Source organism: Ammospiza caudacuta, chromosome 6, assembly GCF_027887145.1.
Source record: "Ammospiza caudacuta isolate bAmmCau1 chromosome 6, bAmmCau1.pri, whole genome shotgun sequence".
NCBI lineage: Eukaryota > Metazoa > Chordata > Aves > Passeriformes > Passerellidae > Ammospiza > Ammospiza caudacuta.
In genome coordinates this window covers 57,501,397-57,519,562 of record NC_080598.1, presented here as the reverse complement: position 1 = coordinate 57,519,562, position 18,166 = coordinate 57,501,397, and the positions used below count along the sequence as shown (strand labels likewise).

The 18,166-nt window shown below is 41.4% G+C and overlaps 1 protein-coding gene across 2 annotated transcripts in view; it reads left to right on the top strand.

Annotated features, from left to right (window-relative positions):
• The window catches only part of AKT1 (AKT serine/threonine kinase 1), a 78,345-nt gene that overhangs the window by 27,513 nt on the left and 32,666 nt on the right, over nucleotides 1–18,166 (top strand). For both annotated transcript variants that reach the window (XM_058807953.1, XM_058807954.1), the window contains exons 3-4: nucleotides 11,198–11,326; nucleotides 17,988–18,099. In XM_058807953.1, the coding sequence (XP_058663936.1) occupies nucleotides 11,198–11,326; nucleotides 17,988–18,099 (241 nt within the window). The remainder of the gene's footprint in view (nucleotides 1–11,197; nucleotides 11,327–17,987; nucleotides 18,100–18,166) is intronic.

The window sequence follows — 18,166 nt, the reverse complement described above, 5'->3', positions numbered from 1 at the left end:
CCACAACCAAGGTTCGTTTAGTATGCTGTGGATAAATGAAAATTTTAAGTGTTCAGTGACTGCTTTTTGGAAACATTTTTGTCCCTTAGTTTGATACCCAGGCTGTAATCCTGAAGTTAAAAAGGGGATGCGGAAATAAATGTGCAACAGCAGTAAACAGGAGAATAATCTAAACCCTACAGCTTCCCCAGCCCAGAGGGTGGTACAGTCTTTGTGGGCAGTGTGACACAGAAGGATTTTCCTGTGTGTTGGCTGTGCCTGTGAAGGAGCAGGGTCAGTGCAGGAACCCTGTGCTCCCAGCCAGGCTCCACGTTAGCTCTGTGGAGCATCCCTGCCTGTCTCTGTGTATCTGAAGGATTCAGCTTTGAGATTCCAGCTTGCTGCATTTGGCTGCATGTCAGCAAGGAGGTGCTGAGTGGGGAGCATACTCTCCCCACAGACTGGGCACAGCCTGTGCTTCAGCTGCCTGTGTTGGTGCTGGGACAGGAGCAGGAGAGGACTGGTGATGGCCACAGGCACAACTGGCATGGCCTGGGGTGGGAGTCAGGCTGCAGCCTCTCCCTGCCCTGCCTGTGCTCTCAGCCCAGTCAGTGCCTTCCCTTCTGCCCACCAGAGACCCAGCTTGTCCCTTTGTCAGCACTGCTCCCATGCAGCTGTTTCAGCCAGAATTGTAACCATGTCTTAACTCATGTCTAGCACAGTTCTCAATTCCCCTCCCACCTTACTGGCAGCTGCAGGGTTTGCAGGGTGGCCTTGCTTGGCTTGACCTTGCTTGGCTTGGCTGAAGTGGCAGAGGAGCCCCCAGCAGCTGCCACCTGAGCTGGAAGCATCAGCTCAGGGACCAGTGGCAGGCAGTGCTGTAAAACAGGGTGTGCTAAGCATCAAACAGTGCTTGCACGCAGGCTTTTCTGTACATGTGTCTGTACCTTCCTTGCCAGAAGTCCCTGAGGCACCTGGCTTTCAGGAATGTTACCCCAGGTGACCTGTAGGGCTCTTTCTCTCTCCTTTTTTAAAAAATGAAATTAATAAACAAGAAAATGGAAAATAAACAAGAAAAAGCAAAAAGCTGTCATCTAAAAGTTAAAAGCTTTATTTATGGTTTTCTGGTGTTCTCAGAATGTGGCCATCTGACTTTCCTGGAGAGTTGTTGTAGTTGTTGCAAGTTCTACACCTGATGGGTTTCTGTAATGTGGTTAGGTGAGGGATGTGTTTTGGAGTTTCTTTGGCTTCTGTCCTTTGGGGACATCCTAGTGAGAGTGGGAAGGTGGAACTACAGAGAGTGGACTGTGTTCAGTTATGGGATGGGGCTTTCAGGATTTGGGTGGATGGAGGAATGTGAGCTGTGTGGTGTGCTGTGCATGAAAAACCAGGTGTGGAGGAAAGGTGAGGCTGATGTGGCAGTCCCTGACCTCAGAAGATCCAGTGAGGCAAGTACCAGATTTGATGCCCACAGAAACTGGTGTGAGTTCAGGGCAGGCTGGGGGTGAAGTTTATTTTAACACTGCTCATAGGAGCAGTTTGAATAGAAAATGGAATTTTTGCCATGTCCTTCCAAAACAAAAGTAAGAGGCACTGCAGACTAGAAACTGTAATTCAGGCTCCCATCTTCTGTGTCCATCTGCTTTCCACTTCTCTGTGGGATGTACTGTTCATTTTTTATGCTATTTTTAAAATGAAAAGTGACTTTAGCGTAGGAAAATGCTGTTGGCAACAAGAAAATTAATTTTTGGTTGCAGTGTGAAGGTAGGTAGGTCTTTATTGTGTCTTTTTTCAGGTTGATCTTCATTTCATTCATCCTTGTGTAAGAAACAGATCTTTGTGTGACTGAAATGCATTCTCTCCTAGAGCTTGGAGCTGTTACAGAGAAGTATAATGAGGTTAATATAATAACTTCGAGGCTAAAAAATAGTTGTGATTATATGCATGTGTTTTTAGTTGTATTTTAGACATGTTTCATTGTCACAGGGCTAAATTGTGGTACCACTGAAATCCAGCATGAACTTTGCTGTTCGATTATATTAAGACTCAACATTTTTACTGTCTTTTAAAAAAATAAATGAGATGTAATAGTGTGTCTGACTGAGCTTGTGACCCTGTTGAGGCAGCAGTGTGGATTGTGCTCTGCTTTACAGTGACAACACACCTTAGTTCAAGGCACAGAAGTCCTTGGCAGAGTTTCTTATGCCTGGGTTACTCAGCTAAGCTTAGCACCAGAGCTGCTGTGGCTTTTCTGCTCTTACGCTACTCAGTGGTGAAGTTGCTTTAATAAATTCTCAGCATGCAATTAAGTTACTTTGCAAAATTCCTCTGAAATGAGGCAGCACTCCTGTTATCTGGAGGAGATTTTCATTGCTGAGTTTGGGGTAGTGACTCAGTAAAATTTATCTGTGGAATACTAAATTTGGAGGCGTAACCAGGAGGTTGCCATGATAACAAATATTAGGACTTGCTTTCTGGGAAGTGCTCCTAATTTTTCCATTGATGGCCATTAAATGCCTCAAGATAAATGAAACTTTTTATTAGAACTAACATGGTCTTCTTTTCCTCCTCCAGGATTTTGTAGACTTGCTAGTGACTAAATGAAGAAGGGAAATCCAAATTAGCCCCAGCCCTATAAAGACACCACCTCTTATTTAATGCCATTTCTTATTTTTTCCATTGAAATGTTTGTTTAACTTAGCTTTCATTCATCTTTCTACGAAATATTTATCAGTTTGTATAAACATTTTAAAATTCTACATTGATTTTATTTTCTTGGCACTTTTAAGAAATTTCCTGATGCACAGCATGATCACACAATTACTGGTAGAGCTTTTATTGTAAGTGACCGAAAACAACTCAGTGCATTTATGTTGAAAATTAGGACTCAAACCCAGAAGCTAAAGAGTAACAGTACAATGTGTTAATTTCTTACTCTCCATAAATTGCTTATTTATTAAAATCCGTGTCCTGCAGCTTAGTTTTTACTAAGAGAGCTTTTTTCCCCCTCTTCAGACTGCCTCTGTAGTTGGTTCATATCTATTTTAGAAATGCCACTGTTTCCATAAATCTCCCCTAAGGTCCTTTAACCTTTTTTTTTTCCCCCTCCATTTCTTTACAATTCCCTGAGGTTTTGATTCACTTTGTGAATGACACAATGATGTGGTAATGGGAGCCTAGAAGAGCAAGCCAGGGACTCAAGGAGTGGTGGATGAAAACATCCTCAATGTGGATGTTTTCTGTTTTCTTCGAGTCTGTGTCCTGCTTTTTCCCTCCCCTGTTCTTGCTTTCCCATGGGCTCCCACCACTCCAAGCTACCAGGGTATCTCTCAGCCTCACCAGCTTTGGGATTTTAATGAGGAACCTCTGCTGAGTACTTTCCAGGTTTAATGTTCATAAAACAAATAAATGCATCATAAAAATCACTCTTGCCCGAGTGTTTGACTCACCTAATTTTTTTTAATGGGGCAGAGTGAGAGAAGGGTCCTAAAATAATTTTTAATCAATTCATGGTGCTTTTCCTGAACATCCCCTATGTTTAGGTTGCTTGAGGAATAAAAGTTAAAAACCTGACCTGTGATTTCACCTTGATTTGTTCAGGAAAAGCTTTGGTTTGTGGATGTTTTTTTGCTTTGTCCCCTCAGACGCTCTGCCAGTCTCTAGATGGGATTTACTTAAGAGCAAAACTGGATATGTCATACTCAAATCAGGCATGTGTTCAGATAAGCACAAGTGTCATGCCTAAGGATTCTTAGGCAAAAAGGTAAAATCGTTGAATCAGCTTCCAGAAGCTGTCTAGAAAAGCCCATCCTTGTTCAAATACACCAGGGTGTGGTGTGTTTGGTGTTTCTGCTTTAGCTTTTATTTTTCTTTGTATTTGTAGTAGACATAAAATCTTTGGAGCACCAAGTCATGCTGTTTGTATAAGTACATGGGGTGTATTTAAGAGCCTGATTAGCAGAAACACTGACCATATTCAGATTGAGCTTGAGGGATAGTTGTAGCTACCTCCTTCCTCTAAGGGAAGATATTTAAAAACTTGCAGAGGCTCATTAGCTTAAGTGCCTTGTTAGCTGCTTGTGCTATTTTCCATCATAGTGTCAAGGTAAAAATTACTTGGGGAGAAATAATTGTTCTAAGTATGCTTAATTCAGTTCAGTGAATCTGACACCTCCTCTGTCATTTTTATTTATTTATAAAAATGGGAGAGAGTTGGGCACCTGTCAAAAGCAGAGAAACACATGATGGCACTTTCTGTTACAGGAATGTTTTATTTTGTTAAAATCCTGTAGCTGCTTGCAAGTTTATTTCTAAAGATTTCTCTAATCGTGTTGGACACCTCATGGTAGTTTTAAGTCCTTTTGTTCACACCATGAGGTAGTGAAGATGCAATTCACTCTGAGATTGTTTTCAGTATAGCTTAAGAAATCACTTTATATTTTCCTGTAATTTATGTAGCTATCCTTAAAACTGCTGTTTTTAATGAAATTTCATTTACATCTTCTCCCACTGGAGACAGCTGTAGGTTAGGACTAGCCTGACTAAGCTGTGCCAAAGGTAGGAGTAAGGAGTTTTTTACATGCTGATTAATTCTCTTTTGCTCCTTTGGGAATATCTGGTATTGCTTAAATTGATTGCTGTAAGCAATATGGCAACATTTTTGACCTTCTAAACTGAAATTCAGCAAAAAAAGAAAATAGAAAAATATAAACCTCCATGTTTCAGTTTTACATAACTATACAGTTGAAGTATAGTGGTAAAAACAGGGGTGTCATTTTCTGCAGTGGTGGTGTTGGCTGGTGATCTCAAACCCTTTGGGAGAGATAGAATCTGAGAACGTGGTAGTTGTCCGTCCCCTGCACAGAGAAAGTATCGGGTGAGAATCTGTTTTTCTTTCTCTGTAATCTGGCTTCTCATCTCTCCCATGGCCAGCTTTGTGAATCAGAGCACCCGATGCCTTCCTTAGGTGTCTCCCACCTGCACTGTTGTGTAACTACAGACAGGGGCAGCTTCCACTACGTTTACTTCTCTACCGAGCTTTGTGGGAAGCCCGAAGCCAAGGCTATGTGCTGCTTTCTGAAGTTAATTTACAGATGTGGGGTGCCAGGTGACCAGGAGTGTCCTCCCACAGCTCCCTTTGTCGCACAGAGACCAGACGGCTCATCCATCACCCTTCACCCCACCTCCGGTGCCCGCCTCCCTCCTCCCCATATTCCCCCAAGATATGGTAATGAAGCAGGTGCCCTGGACTGCAGCTCTCCCTGAGCTTCAGAAGCAGCAGGAGGTTTAGAAAAGCTGAAACCAAGGAGGAGGAGGCAGCACTTCTCCTGAACCTGTTGGCAGTCGCGTCAGTCACGGCCATGCACCCCACAGCCATCGCACTGCCTGCGGGGGGAGAAAGTGAGGAACCGATTTATCACACCCCAATCACCCCAGTGGGACCGCGGGACCCCACAATCGGACCATGGCAGGCACGGAGGAGCTGAGCCGTGCAGGGCTGGCCTGGTTGGTGGTGGCCATGCTCAGAGCTGTTCCCACAGTGGCCGAGGGCTGCGGTGACCTCCCCGCCGGGAGAGCCCCGCCGGAGCCCCAGGCTCCTCATTGAGATTCCAGGCACAGGGAGCGCCTCTGCAGCTGTACGCTGGAGGCCGTGGCCGAGGAGGCATCCAGAGAGGGGCCCCAAAAAATCATCAAAGAAGCGGCCCCTTCGCTGCGCCTCTGAATAGGCAGACAAACCAGAGGTCCTCCTCTCTCCGCCAGCGTGTTGGGAAAGACATTAACATAACCTCTTTTTCTTTCCTTCATTTTAATTTCCCCAAGCTACCGAAATGCTACTGTGTTTAAATATCATGTTCTGACAGTTTGCATCGGGGAGCGAAGAGTGGTGCACCAGCCTGGTGGGTGTCTGTGCAGCTATTTTTATAAAAAACGAAACTTACTTGAGCTGAGAGTTTTCATTCAGGTCACCCTAGACTTAATTGTTTGGTGTCAGGTCGTTAAGATCCAGAATTAGCTCCCTGCACTTGGAAAGGGCTTGCTTCCGAGTGCTTTAGAAATGCAAAGGCAAGTTTTCAAGCCCTGCTTTCTTTTTCCAAATCTGTTTTGATTTCAGCTGGTTTTGAAGCGAGTGGACACTTACTCAGTTTACTCAAGCAGCAAGAACTAACTGTAAATCCGCATCCCACTCTTCAGCACGAACGAGATGGCAGCTCCTGAAAGGTTCGCATCTTTAAGGAAATTGGCGTCTGTTTTCGGAGCCCTTATTAGGCCGACAGGATGCAGACCACTTCTCATGGCCATTGAGGCTCAGAAATGAGTCACTGTGCTTTGATGGGTGGCACATTAGCGTTTCGATTGGAATAACTTTCATGTTCCCTCGGACAGGAACTGGGGCTGTACAAGCAGGGAGTGCCCTACATCATCAGAGCGTGTGGGAATGTACAAAAGGCTTGCATAACTCAAAAGCTCTAATTTTTTGAGTGTTACGCTTAAATGCAATGAAAGGTGCTACTTCTGATGCTCAGAGCAGAAAGTTCAATGCATTATTTATTGGTAGATTTGTGGTAGCCACCTGACTGCATTTCATATAACTGAGACTTTGTTTTCAGTCAGTGCCCCTGGGCTTGTTACCTGGTTACTTTGGGCCATAAGAAAGTTAATAGTCGCTCGGGTGCTTTTGTAAATATCAAGGGTAGCATTGGATGCTGACTTGGTTAACCTAATGATTTTTTTTTTCAAACCATTGGTATGTATGAGTTGATTAAAACAAAAGCAGAGGCTTCTTAAATATAGTATGTTCTGAATTAAAGGGTGTGGTGTTGGCTTTGAATGAGCTTGATGCAGCAACAAGCATGCAGCAGTTGGTAAATAAAGATGGATTTTCTTTTGTTCTGCTGGTGCTTGCTGCTCATTATTCTCCACTTACCCCGTGAGCTTCCCAGGGAGTGGCAGCTGTTTCTGATGTTAGACACTCTATCAGTGGTAGACAGCTCCAGATTCGGTGAGATACTGTTGTGGGGAGGAGAGGAAAATAATCTAACCCTGCATTATTGTAAATCCTCAGTAGAATTAACTTTTCATGAGCCAAAGGAGTTTTGTGTTTAACTTTTTCTGAAATATTCAGGCATAAGAGTGCTTTGCAGTATGTGTTACAGCAAAAAAGCTTTTCTGGCATGAGATGGATTTACATTCTGAGTGTGTGTTAAGTATTTTAATGTGCAGTGTGTGGGGGCAGGCACAAGGCAATAAAGGGAAATCAGTCTATAACAATCTTTGTGTATGTTTCCAGATATATACAGTTTGGGAATCTTTGCAATTTGGAAATTGCTCGGAGTAAACAGAATGATACATAAAGATTTTAAATAATAAAGCCAGCAAGCTACAGAGGAGTCTGTTTGGTTCCAGGATTTTATATGTAGGATTTATAACCCATGCTTTTGCTTTCCTGTCTCTGCAGTGTTAGCATTCTGTTACTGAAAACAAAGAAGGCTCTGCCAGGGCATTACACAAGCAATGAATCACAGAGGAAAAAATGTTTTGCTTTGTAAATTGTTCACTTTTCCATGGTGGATCACTATTTTTTTTTTTAGTGTTGTCTGATAGAATTTGCCACACATGCTTGCATTTACTGTACTCTGTATGATTCTTTCTAGTGTGACTACATAACTGCTAATATTAGTGACTTCAAGTAACTTCTTCTTGTGATTCTTAAAAACAAAACCGCAACAGGAACAAAGAACACAGGGCAAAAATTGAAACAGCTCAGTTCACTCTTGAGGCATGACAGCTTGCTGAGTATATTGGAGGAAGGAAAAGGTGTTGATGTTTTTCAGACAGCTTTGTCCCAGCAGTTCCACATAATTATTTTTTTGTCTGTATTGACAAACTCCTTTTCTGCCTCCAGTACTCAGATTTGCTGTCACCTTTTGATGTGGTCCTCGTGGGCTGTAGGCCATTTATAGTCTTTTAGCTAATCATAAAACTATAAACTTGTTTCTTAAGAATATGCACTTTGTACATCTTTTTGATGACTGTTGGTGAGTCTGTGTTTCCGAGGTTCTGCAGAGGAGTGATGGCTTGCTCAGGCTTGAATGTAAAATTATACTTGGAGATCATTTCCTTGGGAAGTCACACACCAGGCAGTGTCTTGCCACTTTTTTGCAGGATGCAGAAGTACAACCTCAGTGTGTTATATAACAAAAGCTTGTACCACAGATGCTGCACTATGCCTCATACTCTCCTTGGCAAGAACAATAATCAGTAATATGTTGGATTGCCATATTACAGTATTCATTAAGCTTCAGACACGTGGAAAAAATTTTAAATAAAATCATGTTACTTATTTGCAAATTAAAAAGGTGGATCAGGAACCATAACCAGCTAAAGCAGTGCTTAAAGGAAGGTACAAGTAGAATGATCCCTGCAGAAAGGCTGATGGTAATGAAATCCTGGATTTTTCACACAGAAGCAGTGAGTGTGGAGGAGGATGCTATATATGTATGGAATGCACAATTTTAAAGACTGTGTGATTAATCCTGTTAGAGGATGTGTTTCTAACAGAGAAGCAGATCGGTGGGATAAAGCTGTAAGGAAGTATGAGAGCCAAACATAAGCATCTAATCTTAGAGAAAGTCTCCTGTGACAGTACAGTGTCATTCTGTTTAAAATTATGTGTACTTTGCTGCAAATAATCAGATAATAATTTCAGAATCTACAAAAAATTATTGTCCCCTCTGTAAATGCCAGTGGGGAGGATGTGTAGCATAAATGAGGGAGTAAGGGAAGTAAAAATTCTCAGTCTTGTCCCTTTTCAGATATTATTTGTCCCATCCAATCTGGGTTTAGTCCTAAGTGCAGATTTGATAAGAGGTGTTGGTAGTCATTAGGTCTCCTGGGTGTGCTTTATGCCAGAGAAGAAAATACCAATGAGTCAGGTATGTAACAGCCCATTCCAAAATCCTGATAGTCTAGGCAGCCACCTTCCCAGCCTGCTTACCTGGCAAACCTCTAGTCAGGAGCTGGGCTGAGCATGCCAGTGTCTTCTCGCCCCTGTAGTCACATCTGTGGTGTAACAGTAATGAGATTGGAGTAATCTCGCTGATCTGGGCCGAGTTGGACTGATAATTTAAATGTGAAAGGCTTCATAATCTCCTGCTGATCCCAGAAAGTTTTTGGCATTTAATTAAGGTCAGAATTAAAAAGATGATGACAACAAAACCTTCTACATTTACCTCCTTGCCTATAAATGTTAAACCATGACAGGTGAGTTCTGAAATTCCTGGAGCGATGATGACACTTTCGTAAGCACCTTACAGGCTGGTGTAACACTTAGGGCAGTAACAGCCCTCGCTAAAAGGAACAATGAGAAGGTTTGTGCTCCTTTTCCTCTCCTCTTTCTTGCCCCATACCTGTTTCATTAGTTCACATGGTTGTTTTCTGCAGACATGGCCACTGCAAAGGTGACTCTGTGTGACTCTCCCTAACAGTTCTGTAGCTCTTAGTTTTTTGGTTTAGATGAGGAAATTGAAATCCCAGTGAGGGCTAAAGAGGTGAAAGCAGCTGGTGGGGCTGTGCACACCCATGTCTGTGTTGTGTGGGTGTCGGGGTTGCTTCTGCTTCTGTGTGCAGGAGGGAGAAGGATGAGTGTGAGCAGAGAAGTGACACAGCTGCTGCCCAGAGCAGGTTGAAACTGCACCACAGATGGAGAGGAGCTCTGTGGGGACAGGAAGGAGACAGAGCAGCTGCAAGGGAGTTCCTGGGGCAGGGTGCACTTTCCTGGGAGAGAAATCACCAGCAGAGGAAAGCTGAGCAATGGGAAAGCATGAGAAGAGCCTTGGAGAACAGCAGAGCCGCAGAAGGTTGCCAGAGCTAATAAATCTGGTGAGCCTTCTCTCATCTATCTTGGTTGTTTGAAGAGCTTGCCAGCAGGTGAACCTGTGGTCACTGGGCACCAGCCACTGCAGGGCAGCATTACAGGGTGCACAGTGGTCCTGCTGTGGCAGGCTGGAAAGTTCAGCTCTGAGTGTGCTCTGTCATCTTCTCAGTGTTAAACAGACCAGTGAGAAACCATACGGAAGGGAGGAGGGCATGGTTGATGTGTGGCTGTGGGTGGTTTGTAGTTGACCTCTTGCTTTTAAAATGTTTAAATCAGTTTTTGGGGTGAGCAGAATTGGAAAAGTGTGGCCAGTACTGTGTTTAGAATAACACCTTGAATGAGATTTTTGTGACTCAGCTGAGTAGAAACAGGACCTTTTAGGACCTAGAGGGGCAGCTTGACACCATGAAAAGCTATTTGAGATTCTTGAGACTGCCTCAGAAAACAATGATCTGGTAAATGAGCAGAAAACTCAGGCATACTGACAGTCATCCAGAAGAGCCATCGATGGGATTTCTGCTTCCTTCCCTGAAGACCTTAATAAATCCAGTAAATAACTGAGGTTTTGATTAACTCTTTTCTTCTTATTCTGCTGCTGAACATTTTGAATGTGGCTGTAACGCAGTCACGGAAGTGTCACCTGTGCAGGTTACTCAGATGAGCAGTAGCATGGTGTGAGCAATGGGTGTTTCTTCAGACAAAGAAAGGTGGCATATCTTTCAGAGTAGATGTTTGTTTTTGACTTTGTGGTGGCTATACATCATCCAGTGTTTTCTCCTTCATATTGTGATATATCATCTTGTGTTTCATGCTTGAGATGTTGTGAGAGAAGTGAGTGATGTTATGTAACATAAGCAGAGAATTATCTTCTTATGGTCTGAAAGTGACTGTTGGTTTGATAAAGCAGTTGACTAATTAGTAAATTACCCATTCTTGTTTAAAATACTTGCGCTGCAAAATGTAAATGAAAAAAATTTCTCCACTTGTCAGTATGAAAAATGACAATAGCAAAAATAATACATAGGACATCTGCTCTGATTTTTTTTAAATTTACAATGCATTTAAGGCAGATGTTGCAGAATTTGAATGGAAATCAAAGTAGATGGAAGAACAAAACATAGCTGTTTACCTTTTGTGAAGTCCCATTTTTATGGCTAACATCACTATCAGTATGTGACTCAGTGCCTGTGTTTTTCCACTGTTTGTATCAGACTGAACTGAATGTTCTTACAACTGCTGCTGTCAGGATGACATACAGTTCCAATATTAACAGAAATTATTGGTGTGTCAGTATTTTGGGGTGTTTTCTGATGTTGTTTCCCTTTGTCCATCCTCTCTTTCCAGGAGAATACATCAAAACATGGAGGCCGCGGTATTTTCTCTTGAAGAATGATGGCACCTTCATTGGCTACAAGGAGCGGCCACAGGATGTGGACCAGCGGGAATCACCTTTAAATAACTTCTCAGTAGCTCGTAAGTGTTTCTAGCTGCTTCCTTGTCCACTTTGGGGCTGATGTCTTCTTGTAACATAGCTGGGAGGCTGCATCAGTAACATTCAGATCTGCCCAGAGCACTGACTAAACACAAAGTGTGTTTATTTGAGCTGATAAATCCCACTGTATTTCAGGAATGATTGTAAGGTGGAGGTTTGATGCTCTACTTATTTTTCTTGGTTTTTTTAAGTTTTCTGGTAATTTAGCATTTCTGGTTATTGAATAAAATGGGTTTATTTGTTAATATTTTGTATATATGTTAGTCAGCAAATTGCTTTAAAGTGAAAATTCACTCAGGTGCATGTACTTGGTGGGTAGGTACAGCAGAAGCATTTCTGCCACCAGATCTGGATTCCAGTGGCATTGACATTGGTCAAAGTTATTTAATTGTCAGCAGAAGAGAAAGCAGAGTGAGCACATGTTTTCATGAAGCACACTTGGATTTTCTTAATTTTGAACACAAACCCATAGTTCTTCTATCAAAGCCAACAAAAGGGTTTGGAAATAATAACATCTCCTAACCTCTGCACTCTGTAGTATGCAAACATTTCCGACTTTGCTCAGGTGCTGCAGCACAGGATGTGATAGAAGACTCTGAAGATAATTTCCTTTTCTTGCTCATGTTTTTAACTTTTCACTGTATACTTCCAGCTTTTATTTTCTCCTGTTCTTAATCTTTCCTGTCTCGTGATCTGCCTGTGTCTCGTTCCACCACTTAAAAATAGATCATTGTGGCACCTTGTATTTAACAATGATCTGTTCCATGTTCCTGGTGACTACTGGAAGCAAAGCTCTGCAGAGAGAAGGGTAGGGGCTTTCCCTCTTCATTACAAGGTAGCTCAAAATACAGGGGATTCATCTTTGTAGCTGATCATTAAGCAGGTATTTATTTTGAAACACCTGCTCCTGGAAGAGGGCTGGGCAGCAGTAGGAATTAATGGAAATGTTCATTATTTTTCCTCCAGTAGCAGCACCTACCTGTTGTGAGTGATGAGGGAATACATAATGGACATGCTGCTTCCTGGTGCCTCTGTGCAGGATTCCAAGAGTGCTTTGGGGCTTTTTGTGTCGTTTGAGAGGGAGAATTCTCAGAGTGTTTTCACTTCAGTAATGACATGGTACTTTCCTCTTTAGATTGGTATCTTCTTACAGATCAAGAAGGTAAAGCAAAGCAGAAGAAAGCCATTAATTTATAAATTAATTCAGTACTTGGTCTATAGCCAGAGGCTTTTAACAAATGCACTTTCTGGAGGACACTTCCATCCTCTTGCTGCTGCTAACTGCATTACTTGGGCAGCTCAGTACTAAGGAGTAAAAATGTGTCCATCACCTTTTCTTTGTCTAAGATGCCTTTAAAATGGGTTAACTTAAATCAGTTTTCTCAACAGCAACATGGTGCTTTTTTGGCAGATTGAGCCCATTAGTCTCAGCATTTATAGATAAACAGGTTTGTTACCATGGCATTGGAGCATTGTCAGAGAAGACACAGCACGTGCCTATAGATAGATGAGTTGTGAGAGTTGCCTGTAAGAGGCACTGTGGGCTGGTGGTGGGTGGGAGGATGTTCCTAGCAGTGGCTCTTGCCTGGTGGCATCTCAGGAAGGCCTTGAAGATTGGAGTGGGGCCTCCTTGCTAGAAGTCATTATTGTGAATTTGGGCCCACAGAAGCAGCTGTTTCCCCACCAGGATTTAATTTCATGTAGGCAGCAGCAGGCAGTGCTGCCAGCACTTCTGTCCCTTCTGGGTGCCCTCCACACTTCCACAGATTGACAGAATATTCTGAGTTGGATGGGACCCACAGGATCATCGAGTCCAACTCTTCATGTAAATGGCCCATATGGGGATTGAACCCACAAACTTGGTGTCATTAGCACCAGGCTCTGACCAGCTGAGCCCATCTCAGGGATCACTTTGGATGTACTTTGCACCACAGGCTTTCCCTTTGAACCTGCTTGCCTGATCCTTTCATTCAGGTTAACATCTTGTGTTAGTGTGAATGAATTTGAGCTGTCTCTGGAGGAAGGCTCAGGCCAGAGCACAGGCCTGCAGAAGCCTCCTGCCAGTGAAAGGTGGGGGAAATTATTTTGTAAAAAATGAATTAATTTAAATATCAAGATTAAATATTTCGTAAAAATTAATCTTTGTTTTGTTTTCGTCCAAGAGACCATCATAGCCCTGACTTTTTTTGTTAATTAGTGAACCAGATTTTTTTTTTTAATGAGATGGCAGGCTGTCTCTGTCAGTCTGTTCTTTGGAAGTGGTCCCATGTTTCTGATTAAAATCTTTACCCTCTTCTGCTGTACAAAAATGTAGGCTTTTTTATCTTTGCAAGTAAAAGGAGGTTTTTTTTAATGGGGGAATTTTATTACTTGTCGTGTAAAATTCATATTGAGTGATTTTGTCAGCACATGAGACGTGGGAAATAATTAATGAGAAAGCTATGACAGAAGATAACAACTAATGGTCACCTGTCTTTTCCTTTAATGGGTATGAAGAAAGTATAAGCAATAAATAGTGTGTGATTTCCATGTGCTTGACAGTCCTTTCTTTCTCCCACAGTGCTTTTTCCTTTTGGTCTGTGAGGGTTTTAATTGTACATTTTTGAAAACTTGTTTCAAAGCCCCTCTATCTAAAGAGAGGCATACTATTTATTTAAAATAACCTTTTCTCCACCTAATTTTCCTTTTAAAATAACTATATACTGATGTTTGCTGTGCTTAAGGAGTTTATTTTCTCTGGAATTAACCTATTGATGATTAAAAAAAAAAAATGACAACGGACAAAAAACAAATACAGAAGACCCCAAAGTAACACTTGTGAAGCATGGTGCCTAAATGTTTGAATTTTATTTGTGTTTTGTGTTCTGTACTTTACTACTAATAAGGTAGAAGGAATAAAAAAGTCTGTACCTAAAAGTTCTGCTCCAGAGCTCCTGCAGATGAATAACCAGTAGAGGCTGAGTTGTAAATCTGTGAGATAAGTAGCCTTCATACCAATTGTAATCTCGGATTATCATCTATGTCTCCCTATTAGGTTATAAGCCTTTAAAACCATATAGCTGAGAAAAGCAGTATATTGTGAAAAACCACATGGAGAGAGAGGCTGTTCCTGTTAGAAAGGGATTATTGCTGCCGGCTGTCAAAAAGGAAGATGGACTGTGGTGGTTTTGTTGTACTGCTGAAAACATAATTGCTCAACAATACGAGAGCTCCTTTTGGGACAGGACTGTGTGTCTGCAGTCAAGCAGTTTTCAGAGGGCACAGGATGGCCAGATTAGTGGTTGGATTTTTTGATTTTTTTTGTGTGCTGCTACTAAGAGCCACCTTTGTGCAGGTCTGTAACTTGGTGCTCCTGGCCCCTCACTTTTGCCGTGCTGAACAGTTCAGAGTTGAATCCATCCAGTGATGTTACAGAAAACAGACACTTCAACATAATATTTGTGTTTGTCTTCCAAGAGTTTTATTTCTTCATCATTCTATTTTCCTTATTTACCTTTTTCCTTTTTTTTTTTCTGTTTTCTTTTTTCTGTTTCTCCATACCCTTCCTTAAAGAAACCAAAGTAGGAATAGGAAGGATTCTTCCTTGACATTATTGTGTTAAGTGTGATGTCATTATATAGGGAGCAGAGTTTGACACTTTCATCGAAAGTAATCTGCCTTTTAGCTTAAGTGCTGGGAAAGCAAATATTGTGACATTTTAGAAAGTCACTGGGATAATACTAAGTGTCTTTCAAATACAAAATGGTAATTTACATTTGAATGCCTTGGTGTCTATTCCTGTTAGGAACAATTTCTCTGTCCTACTTACTTTAAAAGACCAAACGCCAGGAAAGAATCAAGAGGTTCTTTAGAGAAATTTAAAGAATTTTCAACAGGCTGCTGTTTATAGTACCTACTCTAGTGCAAATGGGGAATACCTTCCTGTTTCACAGGAAAAACTTCCTTCAAAGTGGGTAAGCGACCCTCAGCCCCTATTTGAAATGGAATGTTTTTATAGCAGAATCCCCAAACATGCCATAAATCAGACCTAAAACTAACACAGCATCTCTCTCTGCTCCGCTGGAGTGGTGCACATTGCAGTAATACATTGATGATTAGAGAATGTCAATTTTGGATTTCTCTAACTTCAGCTACAGTGAAGAGCACGCAGTTGAGTTTAAAAGTAAGAAAAAAAATACTGTTTACTTGTTTACAAATCCATGTGATTATCATACATGGTGAGAAACAAGTGGTAGTTTCAAACTTCTAGAACCTATATGGTATGGCATTTTGGTAAAGGAAAGCCTTCTGTATTTCTTGATATGTGCTGTTATGATTGAGCAGGGTAATTAGACAGCATATTGTTCACTAAACAAAACAATTCTGGGTGACATTCCTGAATTATAGTGGTTATTAACTGACAAATCTCTATTATTCATCTTGCTGTATGCCTTAAAGATTGCTGGATCAGCAAGCTTAACAAATATCAATGGACAGTGCTGATTTAGGGGAAGAGTGACATGTAATTGGTCCCTGTCTACAACAGGAAAAACCTTGTGTGGTTTATGATGCTGTAATTAAATGGTTAAATCTAGAGTTCTTGGCTAGTTTAAATATCTATACAGCTACTTCAGAATATGAATCTAAAGTGTTTTTAAAATCTAAGCAAAACCTCTGTGGTTATTTCTTTATGATGCTGTACTTTGGGATAAGTATGGGAGAACAGCTCTGGGTTAGGAAATAGCCTGATGTTGTTCTTGAGTCTGCAGCCACATTCGGTGTCTTAGGGCTGCATTGTGCAGGCTCCTGGAGGACAACCTCAGCCTCCCTCCAATGACATTAAGCAGATAAAAACGGGAGGCAGAACAAACAAACAACAAAAAAAGAAGGGCAGCTAAGGAGGTGGGAGGTCTGGAAGCAGGAGTGAGATCTTTGGGGTGGAATTTATCAGCCCCAGGCTCACCCCGGGCAGTTGTGTTTGGCTCTCGCAGAGGTGGCTGCCAGCCTGAACCCAGCACGGCCACATTGCTGCGTGGAAGTTGTTTAATCTGAATGAAGGAGTGCCATTTATTGCACTAAAGCCTTTGCATGACTCATTAATAAACTTTCTCTTATCTAATTGGAGTGCTTTAGGAGGACGCAGTATAACCTCAGCGTGCTATTAAAGAAAAATGATATTTTCTTGTAATGAAAAATGCAGAGTTACTAATTGAAAAGCTTATAATTCCAGCAGCAAATGAGGCATGAAATATATTGCCAAAAATACAGTGCTCAAAAACACTGGCGGTAAATATTTTATCTTGGTGCTAATTAAGAGCTTGAACTTAAAACTGAGCATTCTAAATTTACACAATAATGAAATTAACCTAATGGTACCAGTGCAACCTTAGTAATGTGTACTGTTATTCTGGTGGATTCTGTCCTCCACTTGCACATTGCTGATGGTGGAGGAAGTTCATAGCTCTAGCAGTAAACAGAAATTTCTTCTTGTCTTCATAGTGCCTTTTTATTTATTTAGGAGTCTATTTAGAAACTGAAGACCATATAACAGCAAGCTTGTGGTTTCATTAACTGCAAGGAAAAGAGTTTAATGCAAGGAAAAAACTTCTACAATTAATTTTTTTTTTTCCCCTGCTGACTTGGTTTCTTAATTTGACTTTCCTCTGGCAGGATCTGTTTAATTAATTAGCTTTTCTATTAACGTTTATCAAAAAAATGTGGTGGTTTGGCTCCTGTTGTTATTTCATTGATTTTCTTCTGTTTTTCAGATCTCTGTTAGTAGAGCTAAAGTGTACCCTTTATCCAGGAGCATTTTCTGGCCCAAATTTGAAGGATAAACACTTGTAACGTCCTAAGAAGCTTAAAGTAAAATTTAAAAATTAAAAAAAAAAAAAAAATTTAAAATTTCAACATTAAAAAAAAATTAAAATTAAAAAAAAAATTAAAAATTACACTCAGGTCTCGACAGAACATTTTGATGAAGGAAGTGGTGGCTTAGCATGTAGCTGTAATTCTGTAACCTTTTTAGGCTATGCTTAGAGCCGGGCAGGGATGGAAGCTGCTCACACCCAACTGCTGCAGCTCTCCTGGAGGCTTTTGGAGTGGGGTCTTCTCAGGGGGTGCCTTTGCAGTTTGATGTTCCCTCTAGTGTTTGAGGACTGGAAATGCTGAGTCTGATCTTCATCAGGTTGCTGCAAAATGATCAGATGTTCTTCCTGCAGCTCCCTGGAACCCACGGACAGGGTTTTACGTGGGAAAGTCAATAGGAGGGGATGTGGGGGCTTGATTTTAGTTTCAGTGTATGTAATTGCTGCATTATCAAATGGCTTTGGCCGTGTGCTGTGCTCTGGATGACCTTTAGAGTATGGGACCTGAGTCTGAATGGTTTCTGTGTTATCACATCACATTTCTGCTTACCTCTATGGGCAGACCCAATGTGGAGCCTTTCAAAGCAGAATTTGATTTCAGAGCTGCTTAGATGGCTATCTCCCAAGCTATTTATTGGTTTCATCAACACAGTAAATTGTCTCAAGTCTCCTAAAGAAGTACTTACAGAGATTTCTATGGCTGATTAATTGCAACAGTTTGCTAGATAAGAATAAAGACAAATGATTATTTAAACCTGCTTATGTACCATGACTCTTTCTTCCTTGATTGTGGTAGAGTGCCAGCTGATGAAGACAGAGCGACCTAAACCAAACACATTTATCATTAGATGCCTCCAGTGGACCACAGTAATTGAAAGAACATTTCATGTGGAGACTCCAGAGGAGCGGTATGTTTCATTCATATTTAATGCATAAACTCCTTGCAAAAGCAGATGCGAGTGTTCAGCATTAATA